The sequence below is a fragment of the Mustela nivalis genome (assembly GCF_964662115.1).
Source record: "Mustela nivalis genome assembly, chromosome: 9".
In the NCBI taxonomy this organism is placed as follows: domain Eukaryota; kingdom Metazoa; phylum Chordata; class Mammalia; order Carnivora; family Mustelidae; genus Mustela; species Mustela nivalis.
In genome coordinates this window covers 70,706,368-70,723,262 of record NC_139028.1, presented here as the reverse complement: position 1 = coordinate 70,723,262, position 16,895 = coordinate 70,706,368, and the positions used below count along the sequence as shown (strand labels likewise).

At 45.7% G+C, this 16,895-nt stretch overlaps 2 protein-coding genes across 13 annotated transcripts in view; both read left to right on the top strand.

Annotated features, from left to right (window-relative positions):
* LOC309840722 (uncharacterized protein C11orf16) overlaps nucleotides 1-10,588 on the top strand; it is a 94,067-nt gene extending 83,479 nt beyond the window's left edge. For both annotated transcript variants that reach the window (XM_082683107.1, XM_082683106.1), the window contains exon 6: nucleotides 10,459-10,588. In XM_082683107.1, coding sequence (XP_082539233.1) covers nucleotides 10,459-10,573 — 115 coding nt within the window. In that variant the 3' untranslated portion in view covers nucleotides 10,574-10,588. The remainder of the gene's footprint in view (nucleotides 1-10,458) is intronic.
* The window catches only part of DENND2B (DENN domain containing 2B), a 173,187-nt gene that overhangs the window by 66,892 nt on the left and 89,400 nt on the right, over nucleotides 1-16,895 (top strand). For 9 of the 11 annotated variants that reach the window (XM_082683040.1, XM_082683042.1, XM_082683047.1 and 6 more), the window contains one exon: nucleotides 2,457-2,545. The exons of 1 other annotated variant lie outside the window; for it this stretch is intronic. The gene's annotated coding sequence lies outside the window, so the exon portion shown is untranslated. Of the gene's footprint in view, nucleotides 1-2,456; nucleotides 2,546-2,921; nucleotides 3,321-16,895 lie in introns of those variants that run through there. One more of the 11 variants, XM_082683033.1, reaches the window with a different exon arrangement.

Below are 16,895 nucleotides of genomic sequence, written 5' to 3'. Positions count from 1 at the left end.
AGTATGCATGTGTGCCTTTCAACAGATCCTAGACCCCACAAGGCTGTAAAAGCCCTATCATTTGGGAAAGGTCACGTAGGGTTGATCTAAGTCCAGCCTTGCAGAGGCAGTGGAGGGATGCAGCTCTCCACTTGCCCTTCCTAGTTCAAAGAGCTTATACCTTCAGCAGCCCAAGTAGGGGTTACAGTTCTTCCATGATGGGCCCTTACGGTCTCCCTCCCCCCTGAGGACAACGTTCTAAAGAACCTCTGTGAACTGCAGTGTGCCACTAGAGGGAGCATGGCCTGCATTCAGCGCCTGGCCTGGAGGGCTTTTTCGAAGTTGGATTACTTTAGAGACTGACTTGTATCCGCTTCAGTACTCAGCCCAGGCTCCTGGCCCCTCATGGTGCTTAGAAGAATGCCTGACGTATGGTAGGTGCTCAGTAAATGTTAGCTGGTGCTAATATTGTAACTCTGAGTATTATCTTGTTGTGGAAGTGGATGGGCAGCATCTCTTCCTTCTCAGCATGGTACTCTGAAGTGCGGTGTGCCTTTTCAGGATCAGGAGAACAGAGGGGTGCCCGTGGGGGATGGGAAGAGGGGGAAGTTTAGGGGCCTGATGGTGTTGCACTTGCCATTTCATCCTGTCTTCCATCGCAGACATGGGACACTAGGGCCTGTGAGGGGTTCCTGAGGTGGTGTTTGGCTCAGGTCTGGGCATTTATAGTGGGAGACGGGTCCTTGCTGCCTTTGAAGCTCCGGTGTCTTCACTCCAGCAGTAGTGCCCACTACTTAGGGTTTATACCATCCCATTATTTCCTGTTGCATTTTCTTGACACTTTTCCTCCTTTAGCTCCTGGCATATAGTTAGCTTTATACACACACACACACACACACACACACACATGTTCACCTTTTAAACTCAAGTCAATTAAAATCTCATTTTGAGAATTTCGTGATACATCAGAAGCTAATAAAAACGCAAGGATTCTGCAAGAGATCACTGCATTAAAGATCCCATCAGGACCTCTCTGGCACTGTTCTAGGAAGCAGCATTGAAAAATGTCTTTCTTGAGCCTCAGTGTCCTCCTCTTGGAGAGATACCAAATGCCGTGGGTTTTTGTTTGTGTACATGGTAAAAAATGGCTGAGATGAATGAAGGTCTTAGCTCAGAGCCCAGTTTAAGGAGAATGCTTTCCCACCCATCATCTCTTTTTATGCCCATCCCAGCCCTATCAGTTGTCCATGGGGTAGGTTTCATAGGTGGAAACTGGGGAAACTTCCAGGGTCTTCTGACCCCTGCTCCACCAGTCCTCCTGCATCTACTCTGCCTAATATACACATGAGGGTTGAAAGGCATTGGTACTATTTCTAGGTCTGTTCTTTCCTGCTTCTGTGACCTGGGGCAAATCATTTGACCCCTCTTTGAGATTTTCTTTAATCTGTTAAGTTAGTATGATAAGGGGCACCTGGGTGGCTCAGTCATTGGGCGTCTGCCTTTGGCTTGGGTTGTGGTCCCGGGGTCGTGCGATCGGACCCCACATCAGGCTTCCTGCTCTGCGGAAGGCCTGTTTCTCCCTCTCCCACTCCCCCTGTTTGGGCTCCCTTTCTCACTGTGTCTCTCTCTGTCAAATAAATAAATGAAAAATCTGAAAAAAAATGAAATAAAATAAAGTAAAATAAAATAAATTAATATGGTAATACCAGTGCTAACTTTTAGGTCGGTTGTGTTGAACAGATGAGCCATGATTTATGAGAGTACTTGGGAAAAGTGTATGGTAATTTATAGCTATGGGGCAGGACTTTACTCTCTAATCTGTGCACCATTACCTTCCACATCTCATAGATGCTATCGTAGAATCTTCAGACCAACACGATGGTAGTCAGGTCTAATGCATGATGACTCTGATTCTCCACCTTCCCCTGGGAATTCAGCTTTGTATCTCCATAGCAGTTACCAGAAAAAAATTTAGTTCTTAAGATCAGATGGTAGTGTACTTTAGGGAAAAGGGCCCTGGACTGGAGGCCAGTGGGGCTGGTCTCTTAGTTCTTTGACTGCCTAACTAGCTAGCTAGGTAACTGTGCACTAAACATTTGCTCTCTCTGAGCCTCAGTTTTCCCATCTATACAATGGTAATAATATTGTCCAGTGTATTTTAAATGGTTTGAGGATCAGACAAAACAGTGCATATAAAAGAAGGTCACAAAGCAGAAATGTACATGGCAGGGGCGGCAGGGCGGAGGCCTGAATTGAGGGCCTACTGTGTCCCAGACTCAGTGCTAGCTCTTGGACAGGAATGACGGTATTCCTGGCTGTGACAGCAGCTCCCAGACAGCTGGGGCTTTGGCTGCAGGCCCTCTGCAGGGCAGAGAGATAAGGCTGTGTTTGTATCACGTTTGTTGCTTGGGCTGTGATTCTGGACTTGCCCAGGACTCTTACTGGTCCTGACCTAGTGTCTTTCCTCTCCATTGCAGGAAGATGAGAGACTGCTTGGGCACCAACAATAGTACCACGAGTTCCTGCACCGGTTAAAGGGATCACCACAACCTGGGCAGGCAGCAAGGTAAGCAGAGAGGCCAGTTCAGGCGAGCTCCTGGGATGTGAATGCATTTCCGCCTCAAGTGCTGCCCGGAAAATCCCAAGTGCACAAACAAGTCAAGGCAATGCATCTGGGTCCTCCTACCCCCCACTCCAGGACCCAGAGGAAGGGCTTGCTTCCCCTCCCATGTGCTCCAGCGAGCTCCCTCTCTTCTGGCCAGGATTCCTCTCAAGTTAAAAAAATGAGACACTGGAGGGGAGGAAAACAAGTCCACTCACTGTCTTTCCCATCTCCCATCTGAGCTGTTGAAGCAAGTTCCCAGGAGCTGCCCAGAGCCCTTGTTTGACTGGAAGGGAGGTAGGAGGAGTGGAATGTGTGCAGAACCCGGGCTGATCAAAAGACAGTGCTGTTTCATGGAAGCCTCCCAGAACTGAGAGCGGGGTGAGGGGGGGGGGTGGAGGAGGAGAGAGGAGAGGAGACAGAGAGAGAGAGAGAGAGAGAGAGCGCGCGAGTGAGCGAGTGAGAGAGAGCGAGCTAGCCGAGCAAGCGCGAGCGCAGGAGCATGCTGGCTGGCGAGAACAGGGTCTCCATGACAACTGGCCTGGCCAGCTAGAAGTGCTCTGCTCACTTGGCTGGAAGGAGCGCCACGAAAGGTCAGAGGAAGGAGCTGTGGGAAGCTCGCAGCAGGTATCGGAGCTTAAGTGAGTGGATTTTGGGGCCCTTGGGCTCCCTTACAGACTGTGGTGCGAGCCAAACTCTGCCAAGCATGGAGTGGGCAGGAAAGCACCGGGACTTTCAGGTAAGGTCAGCTCCGGCTTGGATTGTTTTTTTTTCTCCTTTCCTGGCCGTAGTCTTGGGCTGTTTTCTGGGAGGCAGGCAAATGTCTGTACTCTCTGCTCGGGGTTTGGGGCTCAGGAATGATGTCATGCTTCAACAGTTGGATTCTATTAGCTTAAGGAGGAGGGAAACAGCCAATTTTCTTGACTTTGCAGATCTAGCTGATCTCACTCTTGCTGAACCTGAGGTGTTTAGACTTTTCTGTAGAAATCACCATCTTTTATTTAGCACAAAGGCTTAGAATATTTTACAGAAAGTAAATTTTTATATAGAAAAGGCGAGTTATCATCACTTCAGTATTGTGTTTGAAGTTACTACACGGAAACTCCAGTGTCTTTTGAGTGGCTCGGTTTCTTCTAGTGAACACTGTCTGTTTTGTCTCTTGGTGCTGCTCTGTCTGACCTGTAATGAAAAAAAAAAAAAAAAGCCAGTTAACTCAGCTAGGAGCCTGTGGTGAGTTCCCAGTCTCTGGAGCAGTTCTTAGGACAGAGGGACCTTCTTAGGGATATCTAAGCTGAGATCACATGCTTAGTCTCTCTCCCAGGTAATCTGAAAAGAAGCATACTATTCTCCTGCATTAAGGCCCATAGCAGGCTTTCCTAAAAAAAAATGTATATGGGGTGGAGGCTGGCAGGTGTGTGTATATTTTGGGGTTGGGGGGCCTGTGAAGAGGTTTCCTATATGGGTACCTCTGAGTGAACCCTCAGTAGTGGCTGCTAAGACCCAGCTTGTTGGTGGAGACATGAGGTATTGTGGTTGTGCCAGATGGATACTTTGGGTTAATGTTTTAACTCAAATATCAGGGCATTCACTGTCCATGCTGTGCACTCCTCTTCTGTTTTTCCTATGTTTTGGTAAAGCTGGTTCTGACTTAGAGGAGTGGTGTGTGGTAAGCTCGGTGTGGCCTAGGAGAGGAGACCCTTCCAGAAAGGTGATGGGGTAGCTAGGTTGTTAGTAATCTTATTTGAAGGATTCATGCAGCAGACACTCCCTGCGGTGGGGACCCATCAGGAGATGTGCTTCCGCTTCAGCCATGTTATATCTCAAACTTACTCCTGGGCCTCAGGGAACATTGTGGATGCCTTTGGTTTCTCTGTGGGATGAGGGAACAGCTGCTGTCCTGGCGCTTCGGTTTTTCTTCTTGAACTTTCTGAACAGAATATCTTTTGTATTCTGGCAGACAATGAGGGGGCCTTCTGATTAACTTCGGGTCAGCTTGCCAATAAAGGCACTGACCATGTCCCCAGTTTGGGCTCCCTGAATGTGTATATGTCTGCATCAGTATTGTGGCCTGAGGGTCCACAGGGGTGAACTCCATGGCCCTGGACCTCAGAGGGACCACTGCTAAAGTGATGCCTCCTTTTAGTATACCCCCAACAATTCTCTGCTTGGTTGAAACCTCTGTTTTGTTGGGGGGTGGCTATGGCATAGCACTGTTGGTTGGGATTAAATTTGGGGGTTGTGAGGAAGGGGCAGTGCAAATTCAGAATCTGAGTTCTCTGCTTAGGAGGCTGTGGTTGGGCCTCACCTCTTCCCCCTCCCCCGCCCCGACAATGTGAAGATGGCTAGCAGTTGATCATTCTTTTGATATAGCAGAATGGACACTGAATTTGGGGTTAGTAGACTTGAGTCCATGGTCAGATTCTGCTACTTGCCATCAAGGTGGCTGCCAGCAAGTTCGTTAACCTCTGTGACCTTCAGATTTACTAGCTGTGAGATGAGAGATAATGGTATAACTACTTCAACAGGTCTGTTGGGAGGAACAAAAATGAGATAATTTCCATGAAAGTAATTGTAAGCAAGTCAAGTCCTACATAATGTAAGATGCTGCAAATTAGAGCTTGAAGGATGACTCCACTCTCTTCTGAAAAGTCATTTTGCCCCTCTGTTCTGGTTTCCCAATTTATTTTTATTTATTTATTTTTTTTAAAGTTTTTTTATTTATTTCACACACAGAGATCACAAGTAGGCAGAGAGGCAGGCAGAGAGAGGGGGAAGCAGGCTCCCCGCTGAGCAGAGAGCCTGATGTGGGGCTTGATCCCAGGACCCTGGGATCATGATCAGAGCGGAAGGCAGAGGCTTTAACCCACTGAGCCACCCAGGCACTCCTGGTTTCCCAATTTATAAAGTGCCCTTTTCTTTTGTGCATTTGTAAGTAAAAATGAGGGGGAAAAAAACCTTTAAAAAGTTCTTTAAGATATTAAAGGAAATAAATAGTGCTCTCTTTGGGTTGGGAAATAGGGTGATATTCACTGTAGGCTTTGAGCCTTATAAATGAGCCTTCAGAGATGAAGCTTTCTTTCCCTTAGGTTACCTGACTCATGTGTTTAGTATAGAAGAGAGGAATTCCAACAGACCCTTTGCTTTTCCAGTGTCCTATAGCTAGCTACCTGCCGGTTATGGTATCATAAATTTCAGTAGCTGGAAGAGAGGCTTCTGATTGTCAGGTTTGTCTCCCTCTTTCTGCTGAGGAAACTGTACCAAGTGAGCAGAGAGGCCTTTTCTCCTGTTCTGGGTTTGAAAGGCAGTGTCTAACTGGCAGGAACAGTTATCGCTCTGAAGGGCTTCTTGGGGGCTGGGCAGCTTTCAGGAACCTGTGTGGCTATAGCTTAGAGGGAAACGAGAAAGAAAGAAAGAAATGAGGAAGTGGGAATTTCAAGGGCAGAGATTCTTGATTTGCAGTGGAACTGTGCCAAGGAACAGAGTAGCAGGGGTGGGGAGACTCCAGGCAAGGACACCCGGATCTGATCTCAGGGAGTGTATACGGCTCATGGCCTGCTTGGTGGGAACATGGGGAGGGACCCAGCACCCCACCTGCAGCCCCAGCTTTTGTCGTAGGACAGGGAAGCTGCCTACCATGCCCTGGAGTGGGCTCTGGGAGGAAGCCCCTGGGAAGACCCTAAGGAGGCAGATTTGTTGTTGTTGTTCAGCAGCAGAGCCTTTCTTCTAGGCAAATCACAGCCCAGCAGCCTCTGAGGTCTGATGGCCAAGTTGTCCATAGCTTAGATTGGGGCTGCAGCTGTTCCCCACTCCCCCTCACCAGCTTCCCAGAGCTGAGTCACACGTTGGATGGATCCCTCCATGTTCTTTAAGGATTAAAAAGTAGTAACATTTCTGTTCTCACTCCTTCTCTCCCCCTTCCTTTACTCCCCTTCCTGCACACTCTCCCTCTGGGCTCCCTCTCTCTAAAATTAGAATAATCAGTTATCCAAGGAAGTTGAAACTTTGAAATGCCTTGGAGGACAGGCCTGGGGCATCCTGAATTCCACTGGCTCTGCCCTGTCACTGCAATGGAGGGCTTGGGTATAAAGTTTGCAAGGGCTTCCCCAGACTCTAGGTATCATGGCCACACTGCTGGCCTGGAAGTAAGAGAGGCTGTGCTCCATTTCCTACCTAATCTGATTCTAAGAACTACTTTGGGAAGCACCGCTGGGCACCTGAGGGTGGTGGGAGGCTGTGAGTCTGGGACTGCCAGAGCACCTCCCTGCACGCAGGTGGGGCAGAGAGACTGAAGAGCATGTCTTCCTGTTGCTTCTCTGGTCTCCTAAATGTCATTGCGCTGGAGGCTCCTGATTTCTAGTGTTGGGCCCAAGAGAGTATACTGAGGCAGCCGAGTACAGGAACTCGTACCTCAGCCTGGGGGAGTATAGGCATCAGCCCTGCAGAGCGTTGGCTTGGCCTCCCTGCTCCACTACATTAGCTTGGTAGAAGAGGGTGTTTAGGGTGGGCAGGGGGAGGGGAAGGGGAAATCTGCTGGCAGATAATTGAGTTCTTTGAGTTAGAAGATTCATGGAAAGTGGAGAAGGGGGACGGGGGCATGAAAGAGGGGAAAAAAAAAAAAATTAGCATCTGGCACAGTCTGCAGAAATTTCTCTACAAAGCCTGAGGGAGAAATTGTGTTAGTGAGTGCCTTCTCCTGGGGGGTGGGGAGGGAGAGTCTGAGCATCTATTTTTGCTGGGGAGGAGGCTCTGTGTGCATCTGTCTCAGCAAAATACTGGGTGCATCTTGTCTGTTTTACAGGAACATGCCGCGGAATACTGCCTGACAGAAAAATTCCCCGTGAGACCTAGTGTGTTGAGGGGAGAGGAGGAGGTTAAATGAGTCTAGACTACCTTATTGTAGGATTTCTCCAAAGATCCCTTCTCTTATTATTTTTGGCTCCAATATACTGTCGAAATTATCACAATAATCTTCTCATTTAAAAATTGCCCATGTGTTAGATTGTACTGTCTCTATTTTTTTTAAATATTTTATTTATTTATTTGACAGATTTGACAGAGATCACAAGTAGAGAGGCAGTAAGAGAGAGAGAGAGAGAGAGAGAGAGAGAGGAGGAAGCAGGGTCCCCACAGAGCAGAGAGCCTGATGTGAGAGGCTCAATCCCAGGACCATGGGATCATGACCTGAGCTGAAGGCAGAGACTTTACCCCACTGAGCCACCCAGGCGCCCTGTACTGTCTCTATTAAGGGTGAATTATATGCAATTATATACCTTTTTAAGCAAAGCTGACTTGCATCTAAGGGTTTGTCATGAAACCACGTATCTCTCAAAGAGGCAGATTCTTGTGTGTGACTTGTCACTGAAGGCGTTTGTGGGTGAGCTGGAGGTTGATTAATGGGAAGGAGCACAGTGAATAAAGGACTGTTTGACCCTTGGGAAAATGAGATGAACAGGGGGCTTTGGGAGACTAGGAAGAAACAGGAGAGAGGCTCTGGGCAAAGGGATTGGGGGTGTGGGAGGAAACTAGTTCTGAGGAACAGCAGGGGGGTAGAAGGCAGTACCTGGGCTGCTCTAGGAGGCCTTCGCAATTTAGCAGAAGGTTGCACTGCCCCCCAGGGGATCCAAGGAGACCGTGTCCTAGCAATCAGGGGGTTGACGCTCTGTTCCTTTGTTCCTGGGTTTGGAGGCATCTTTGGCACCCATGTGCCCTCTTGTTCTGCCCACCCGTTTTGTCAATGAATAAGGAGGGCCTGGGCCAAGAGCTAGGAGGGTCTAAATAGTATTGAGTGTGAACTTGATGTTGTCACCAGGTGTTGTATCGTAGTTATTTCCTCCCCGAAGTGAGCCTCAGTCTCTGTGATGAAGAGAGAAGAAACATAGGCCTGCCGAAGTTAGGGTTTTGCAGTAGGGTTAATGACCATCTTGTGCTTTAGGCTGGGAAGAAGGCAGAACATCCTAACTCTTAGAAGCTGATATAAAGCACTATTTGAATGATGGAAGAGAGCCAACTAAAAAGGACTGGAGATAGGAGGGAGAGGTTGAAGCTTCTCTCAGTGTCAACAGAGCAGACGTTGTGGGGGGAAGGAAAAAGGTAAGGGGAAAACTGGAAAGAAAACTTATATAGTTTTCTATATATATAAAACTTAGAGTTTTCAGAACTCTCCAGCCTTTTCGAGGAAGTGAGTTCTGGTGTGCTCATTTATGTCTTGGAACACAGGCTCCCTTATGCAGTTCTGACAGTTGAGTTTTAAAACTTGCTTTTAAGTGAGTCAGCCTGTGTTTGTTCAGCTCTCAGGGACTCTTGATCCTTAGTGCGTGTGGTGGAACGACCCATCAGCACTAACGTGAGCATATCGGTGCTTCGAGGTGCAGCGGCGAATAGCTGGCACTTGTGGGCCATGCCCGCCTAGGTTTAGAGCCCAATGTTATAGCTACTATCTGTGTGACCTTGGGCAAGTTGTTGAATCTCCCTGAGCCTCTGTTTTCTGTGAGGTATCTGTAAAATGGATATAATAGCAGTACTTAACTTGTGAGAGTTTTGCTGAGGATCGAATGAAATATTACATGGAAATTTCTCAGCCCAGCACCTGCCACTTAGTAAATGTTCAGTGCTTTCCCATATTATTATCAACCTAGAGCAGCATTTTGAAGAGTAAGGCTGGCATCTCTTAATCAGGTTGGGATTACAATGCAGGAAAGTCAAATCAGATTCCATATCTTTCTTTCTTTAAAGATTTTATTTAGTTTTTAAAAAATTTTTTTTGTTATTTTTTTTTAAAGATTTTATTTATTTATTTGACAGAGAGAGATCACAAGTAGGCAGAGAGGCAGGCAGAGAGAGAGGAAGGGAAGCAGGCTCCCTGCTGAGCAGAGAGGCCGACGCGGGACTCGATCCCAGGACCCCGAGATCATGACCTGAGCTGAAGGCAGCGGCTTAACCCACTGAGCCACCCAGGCGCCCTTATTTAGTTTTTTTTGAGAGAGAGAGAGAGAGAGAGAGAGCGAGAGCATGAGCAGGGGGCAGGGAGAAGGAGGAGCAGAGAGCCTGATGCAGGGTTCGATCCCAGGACCCTGGGACCATGACCTGAGCCAAAGACAGATGCTTAACCGACGGAACCATCCGGGTGCCCCAAATCAGATTCTTCTTTTAGAAGTTTATACTTCGTGTTTCATTCACCTTTCTGTCAAAATCTCAGGAGAGTCTCCTATTCGTTACCCTTCACTGTCATGGGAGACGAGAACTGCTTCTTGCCTGCTGCTTTCCCTGTAGGCCTACCCATGCAGGGCCCTAGGTCCTCCTTTGCCCAGAACTGGCTGCCCTTCACAAGCTGCTGTTGGTGCTCTAGACACAGGCTATCCCAGCACTCCTCACCTCTACTTCGTGAATTCTGTTTATCATCCTTGGAAACCCAGCGTAGAGCATAGGCTTTGCAGCCAGCTCTGGAAGGCTGTAGTCTGGCTCTTCCTGTTATTATCTGTGGACGTCTGGCAAGTTAATTTTATAAACCTTATTGTCTGCAGCTGTAAATTGGGAGTAAAATGGTACTCATCTCAAAGGTTTGCTACAAGGGTTAAATGAATTTATAGAAAGTACTTCGTTTAGTTGCTGGCACAAATATGCTCTTGGTAACTGTTCGCTGTGATAGTTGTTCGAGATCCCTCCCTCTGTGTTTTCCTCTGCCTCCATACAGCAGTACAGAGAGCCCTGGTCAGGTCAGCAGATCTGAGCGATAGTCCTGGCTCTATCTGTGACTTGTCAGGTGACCTTGCGGAAGTCACCTTGGCTTCTCTAGACTTTAGTTTCCTCTTCTAAACGGCAGAAGGTTTAGATTGAGGTTTTTTTTTTTTTTTTTTAAATATTTTATTTATTTATTTGAGAGAGAAATCACAAGTAGACGGAGAGGCAGGCAGAGAGAGAGGAGGAAGCAGGCTCCCTGCTGAGCAGAGAGCCCGATGCGGGACTCGATCCCAGGACCCTGAGATCATGACCTGAGCCGAAGGCAGCGGTTTAACCTCTGAGCTACCCAGGCGCCCCTAGATTGAGGGTTTTCATTGACATTCTGACTTGATTCTTAAATGCATGTGTCTTATCTTACCAACAGATTCCCTGAAGTTGTATAAAATTAATCGTAATATTTTATACATTTTATTTCCCCAAAGTGGCCAACATATATACCTTTTGCTTAAAAAACATTTGAGAAGCTTTTTTTTAAAAAATCCCATCAGCTGGAATCTAGGAAGCATTTGACTTGGTTCTCGTAACTTGGAGCCTGGGATCTTGTTCTCAGAGGTGCAGGGCTTGGCTGTAACAACTTGAAAAGAGTGTCCAGCATTTAGTGAGTTAGAAAGTCTACCAGCTTAGTAAGAAAGGAGGTGGATTTCACTTGGTGCTGCTGGGAAAATTTTGGTCGACAGATGTTTGGAGGTACTTATTGGTTGTGCTGTATAGACTCAGATCAGCCCTGTAAATAAATACTGCCGTCACTGTTTCCTTCTCTCCATGGAGAAAAATGGCAGTGTTTCCTGGCTGACCCTCTCTCTCCCTTAGAGTCTGAAGTGAGTCAGTGGTGCTCAAAGACAGATCTGTGTGTTAGGATAAGAGACGTCTAACAAAAGGACTTAGAGCCTGGGCTCTGGGGTCACACAGTTGGGGTTCATAGTCTGGCTCTGCCACTTACTCCGTCTAAGATCTTGGGTGAATTGTGTAGCTTGTCCATGCCCCACTTCCTTTTCCATGAAACTGTGAGTCCTATTTCACAGAGTTGTGGTAAGGCCTAAGTGTCACGTGCTTAGGATAGTACTTCGTATCTGTGCTGAATGAAATACAAGCATTGACTGTTAGATTTCTTCTTCCCTTGTAAGCCAAGCAGTGCTTGTTTCCAAGTGGCTGGTCTGTCTGGTTTGTTATGCTGAGAAATGGTGGACGAAATCCGCTTCTTTGTCATGGACAGACATCTCTAGTATCAGGAGAGCAGTGCTAAGTGTCCTGCAAACAGTATAGAGATCATAGCTCTTGTACTTTGCTTTTGCAAAGACATATATAAACCAGAAAGGGAATCTGAGTTAAAGAGCATTTAGGTTGAAAGGATCCACTCTGATGTGTAACCTATGTTATATGGCACTGGAGTTAGGGACAGGCAGAACTCTGGGTAAAAGAACAAGGTGGGAAGTGGGCTGAGGGAGAGATGGAGCTAGGTAATGAAGAGTGGTGAGTATTTCTGGGCAAGTGGTAGTGGCTTCCACGGTAAGCCCTGTGGAGAACCTCCTGGGACTCTCCCTTCCCAGAGGCACCTTGACTTCCCAGCCCCAGGTGAGAATTGCCCCCACAGTGATCACTCAGACCAGTCTCAGGGGAGCAGTGAATTGGGATGAGGTGGTTCTTATCTGTTCCTAACTAGAAGGAATAGCATGAGTAGCTTGGTGTATCTTATCTACAAGTGTAATTATAAAGAGATTTCCTTTTCCAACTGCAAGAAACAGGAACTTTTGCTGCCAAACTTAGTGGCATGTTTTAAGTCCTTCAAATCTCCTCTGAGTGCTACCAAAGCTCTGAGCTTTGTTGTTATCTCTTGTTGAAATATAGCCTGGAAAGGTCATCTCAACAGTGCCAATTTATGGTCCTTGCTGAACCCAGGCAGGCCTCGGGTATAGTGGGGAGTTCCTGGGAGTAGGTGCTTCACAGATTTTCCCTTTGAGTCAGGTTGTTTATAATTTAAGGTTCCTTTTGCTTTAGAAGATCAAACTCTGCATATTAGGGCCAAACATTTTACTTCTTCTGTTTTCCTTCTGTAGGCAGGAGCTCTGATTCCACAGTAACTCCCTGTATGGTGGGGAGCCTTGATGGTAATTACACCGCCAAAACCATGCCTGGCACTCCTCCCTGGAAGTTGGTTTTCTCAGCACAAGTTATACCAGGATCCTTCACCCTATTTAGTTTATTAGCAGTTTTTTACTTACACTGTGTGTTTTGAAGGAGCGATTAAAAGAGGTGAAGACCACATGGTGTAGAAACCACACATAGGTTTTTGCACTCATTCGTAAAGATCTGAAGAAAAGAAGTCAGACCCGTGTGTGCATGTACAGTACTCTGTCCCTTGGCAAAGTGGATGCAAATAGGGAAAGGAAACTAAAGAACCTAACTGACCCCAGCAACTGTAAAGAAGTGTGGCACTTGAGTGTGACAGAAAATACCTGGGACAGCTGAGGTGAACTTGGCAATGGCAGTGACCTTGGTTGGCAGTATGTGACTTGGCTAACTCAGCTGCTCTGTTTAAAGAATTGAGGCTTTGGAATCTAAGAAGGAAAGAGAGCACTGAAATTTTTTATTTTCTTTGCCTCCCTCTAACCCTGATTCACTTACCCGTCTGGGTTCAGACACCCGTGGAAAGACTGCCAGCTAAATTGCTGTTTTTGAAGTGGTGTGGGCAGCACTGTCCTCTCCAAGTCTCTATCTCTGGGTTGGAGTCCTCACTGCCTCCCAAGAGTGAGTTATTGCTCATTTGTGCTGGGAGAGCCGGCTGGGAGAAGACTGGTGGTGAGAAGGGCAGTGGGTTAAACTCTGAGGAAGTGCCCGAAGGGAAGTGGCAGGGATCAGGTTAAAAAGAAAACAGTAAGGAACAACTGGGGATGTTTGTCTTATTTAAATCTCATCAAATAGAAGTAGAAAAGCTTTTTTTTTTTTTTTTTTTAGATTTTATTTATTTGGGAGAGAGAAAAAGTGAGAGAAAGAGAGAGTGAGTGCCCAAGCAGGGAGGGGGCAGAGGGAGAGGGAGAGGGAGAAACAGACTCTCCGCTGAACAGAGTGCTTGATGTGGGACTTGTTCCCAGGACCCTGGGATCGTGACCTGAGCCTAAGGCAGATGCTTAACCCGCTGAGCCACCCAGGCATTCCTCAGGTGGGTTTCAAAAGCAGTGCTATCCAGGCTTCTTTTCACCTGAAGAATACCCAAGGTCAGTTGTCTACACAGCTTGCTCAAACAAGTTGAGCCCTGAGAAACTGTAGAAACTAAAGGAGAACACCACAGAGTCATGTGTATTTACCACAACAAGAACAAATCAGCAGGGCTTAGGGTGTGGAGCAAGCTATGGAGACTCTAACACCTGTGACATCATCCCCACCCGTGAGATCTGTTCATGTTTTGTCACCAAGGGTGTTAGGATGACTGCTTGTGTTCCCCAAGAGTTTATTTCTGCTTAGCCTTAAAAATTTAAGTAATTAATCCAAGTATAGTTAACATACAGTTTGGTATTAAATTCAGGGGTACAGCATAGTGATTCAACAACTCTATACATTGCTCAGTGCTCCTCACGCTGTGTGGTCACCCTCTCTTACCATCCAGTGTTACTTCAATATTAGTGACTCTGTTCCCTAGGCTGTGCTTTTTATCTCTGTGATGTATTTGTTTTATAACTGGAAATTTGTGCCTCTTAATCCCCTTTATCTATTTCACCCATACCCCCATTTGTTGCCCCTTCTAGCAACCACCAATTTGTTCTCTGTATTTAAGACTTTGGTTTTTGTTATTGTTGTGTGTTTATTCGTGTTTTGTTTGTATATTCCACATATAAGTGAAATCATATGTTATTTGTCTTTCTCTGACTTATTTCACATAGTGTAATACCCTCTAGGTCTGTTTGTGTTGTTCCAGATGCCAGAGTTTCATTCTTCTTTATGGCTGAGTAATATTCCTGTGTGTGTGCATGCGTGTGTACCAGATCTTTATCCATTCATCTATTTTTAAATGTTTTAAGTTTTTATTTATATATTTAAGGATTTTATTTATTTATTTGTGTGAGAGAGTGAGTGAGAGCGAGAGTGCACAAACGGGGAGGGTCAGAGAGAGAGAGAGAAGCAGACTCCCCACTGAGCAGGAAGCCTGATGCATGCCTTGATCCCAGGACGATGAGACCATCACCTGAGCCAGAGGCAGATGCTTAACTGACTGAACCACCCACGCCCCCCCTATCCATTCCTCCATTGATGGACACTTGGGTTGCTTCCATATTTTGGCTGTTGTAAATCGGTACAACTACTGTGGAAAACAGTATGGAGGTTCCTCAAGAAATTAAAAATAGAAATACCATATGATCCAGTAATTCTGCTACTGGGTATTTACCCAAAGGATACAAAAGCGCTAATTTTTTTTTTTTAACAAAAACACTAATTTGAAAATATATATACACCCCTATGTTTATAGTAGTAGCATTGTTTATAATAGCCTTTCTCTTTTTACTTTACATTCTTTGCCTCAGATTCTACCTTCTGCTATCACATAGAGAAGGAGGGTGTGGGTGTGCGTGTCAAACTCTGCATTCTCTTTTGAGAAACTTTTTTATTCATTCATTCATTCATTCAATATGTAATCATTGAGTATCCATTCTGGTCTAGGCACTGTTCTATATACTGACGATATGGAGATAACGAAGACAGCAAAGTCCATTTGTCATGGAACTTAAAGTATTTGGGGTAGCAGTCAGTAAATAAGTAAACAAATCAATAAATGAGATAAAGGTAGTGACAGGAGCTACGAAAGAAATTGTGGTGATATAAAAGAGGATAAGTAATAGGAACTTGAAAGCTATTAAAACCGAACTTAGAGAAAGCGTCTCTGAGGAAGTGACATTTGCGCTGCAAGTTGAAGCACTAGAAGCAGCCGTGAAGGTGCAGGGTTGGGGCATGTACATTTCTAGAGGAGTGAACAGTAGGGCAAAGCACCTGGGTTGGAAAGAACTTGGCATGGTTAGAAGGGTATAAGACATTGGTGGAGGCTAGACCAGGTACAGCCTTTTGGGCATGGGAAGGCATCTGGAGAGCCAGTGTGGGGGCATATATTCTAGGCCTGTGGCGCAACGAGGGATAAGATGTCAAAATGTGAGAGGGATGATTGGCTAAGAGGAACACTGAATTTGAGAAGAATAAAAAAAAAAAGAATGTGGGGAAATAGAGGGGATCTGGAGTGGGGATAGGCATAGATAATTAGCTAAAAGAAGTGGAAGTGGAATAAGTATAATTCAATTCTGCATAATTCTTGGGATCAAGGAATATATGTTTCAAAAATTGCTGTAGATTTTAGGTTTGTAGTGTATTGTTAGAGAATGCTTTCTGTATTCCTGGCATTGTATTAGACCAGGCATTTCCCCTTGCATCATTTGAGTAAATTCTCACAATAATCTTTGAGTGAATTTGATGTTCTGATGTCTACAGATGAGGGACTCAGAGGGTCTAACTTGCTTAAAATCCATATCAGTCTGTATGATTCCAAAGTATGTGCCCCTTTTATACTTCCACTCTGACTGGTACACCAAATATACCTCCTCTTCGTTATCTAAAATATTTCATGTGCATTTTCCCCTGGAATTATGTGTTGTTTACTGTCATGTTCTCCCTTCTATCCTTTGGAAGCTAGGATAGATTTGGGATGTTTGTGGATTTTTTTTTTTTTAAGATTTTATTTATTTATTTTACAGAGATCACAAGTAGTCAGAGAGGCAGGCAGAGAGAGAGAGGGGGGAAGCAGGCTCCCTGCTGAGCAGAGAGCCTGATTCGGGGCTCGATCCCAGGACCCTGAGATCATGACCTGAGCTGAAGGCAGAGGCTTAACCACTGAGCCGCCCAGGTGCCCTCGATGTTTGTAGATTTGAATGAGGTCTTTTCAGCTTTCCTGAAAGGAGTACCCGATTAAGTATGGAAAATGCCAGTCTAAAAACGGGGGACGTGGGGGTAGGTGGCAAGATTTGGAAACAGATAATCTGATTCACATCTCTTTGGGTAGGAAGAGCGATGGTCTTTCTCATGGACAATCTTATACAAGTAGTCACATGTCTTAGATTACAATTTCTTTTGTTTTATAGTAAGAAGATAAAATTTGTTTTGGGGGCGCTTGGGTGGCTCAGTGGGTTAAGCCGCTGCCTTCGGCTCAGGTCATGATCTCAGGGTCCTGGGATCGAGTCCCACATCGGGCTCTCTGCTCAGCAGGGAGCCTGTTTCCTCCTCTCTCTCTCTGCCTGCCTCTCTGCCTACTTGTGATCTCTCTCTGTCAAATAAATAAATAAAATCTTTAAAAAAAAAAAATTTTGTTTTGGAAAATTTAAGTAATTTTCAGTAAACTAGCATTTGTAAATGAACTATGATTTCCTAGTTTACAGGTCTCCTTTAGAGTCTCAAAGTTTATTGGAAATGTCTGAGGAAAGAAATTTATCAGGCCACAACTTTCACTTGCTGGAAATTGAATATTGACTAGTTTCTATTGGTGGCTATTTCTTTTATGAGGGATTGATCCTGTTTGGATTCTGTAAATCAAGGGTCAGGATTCTGG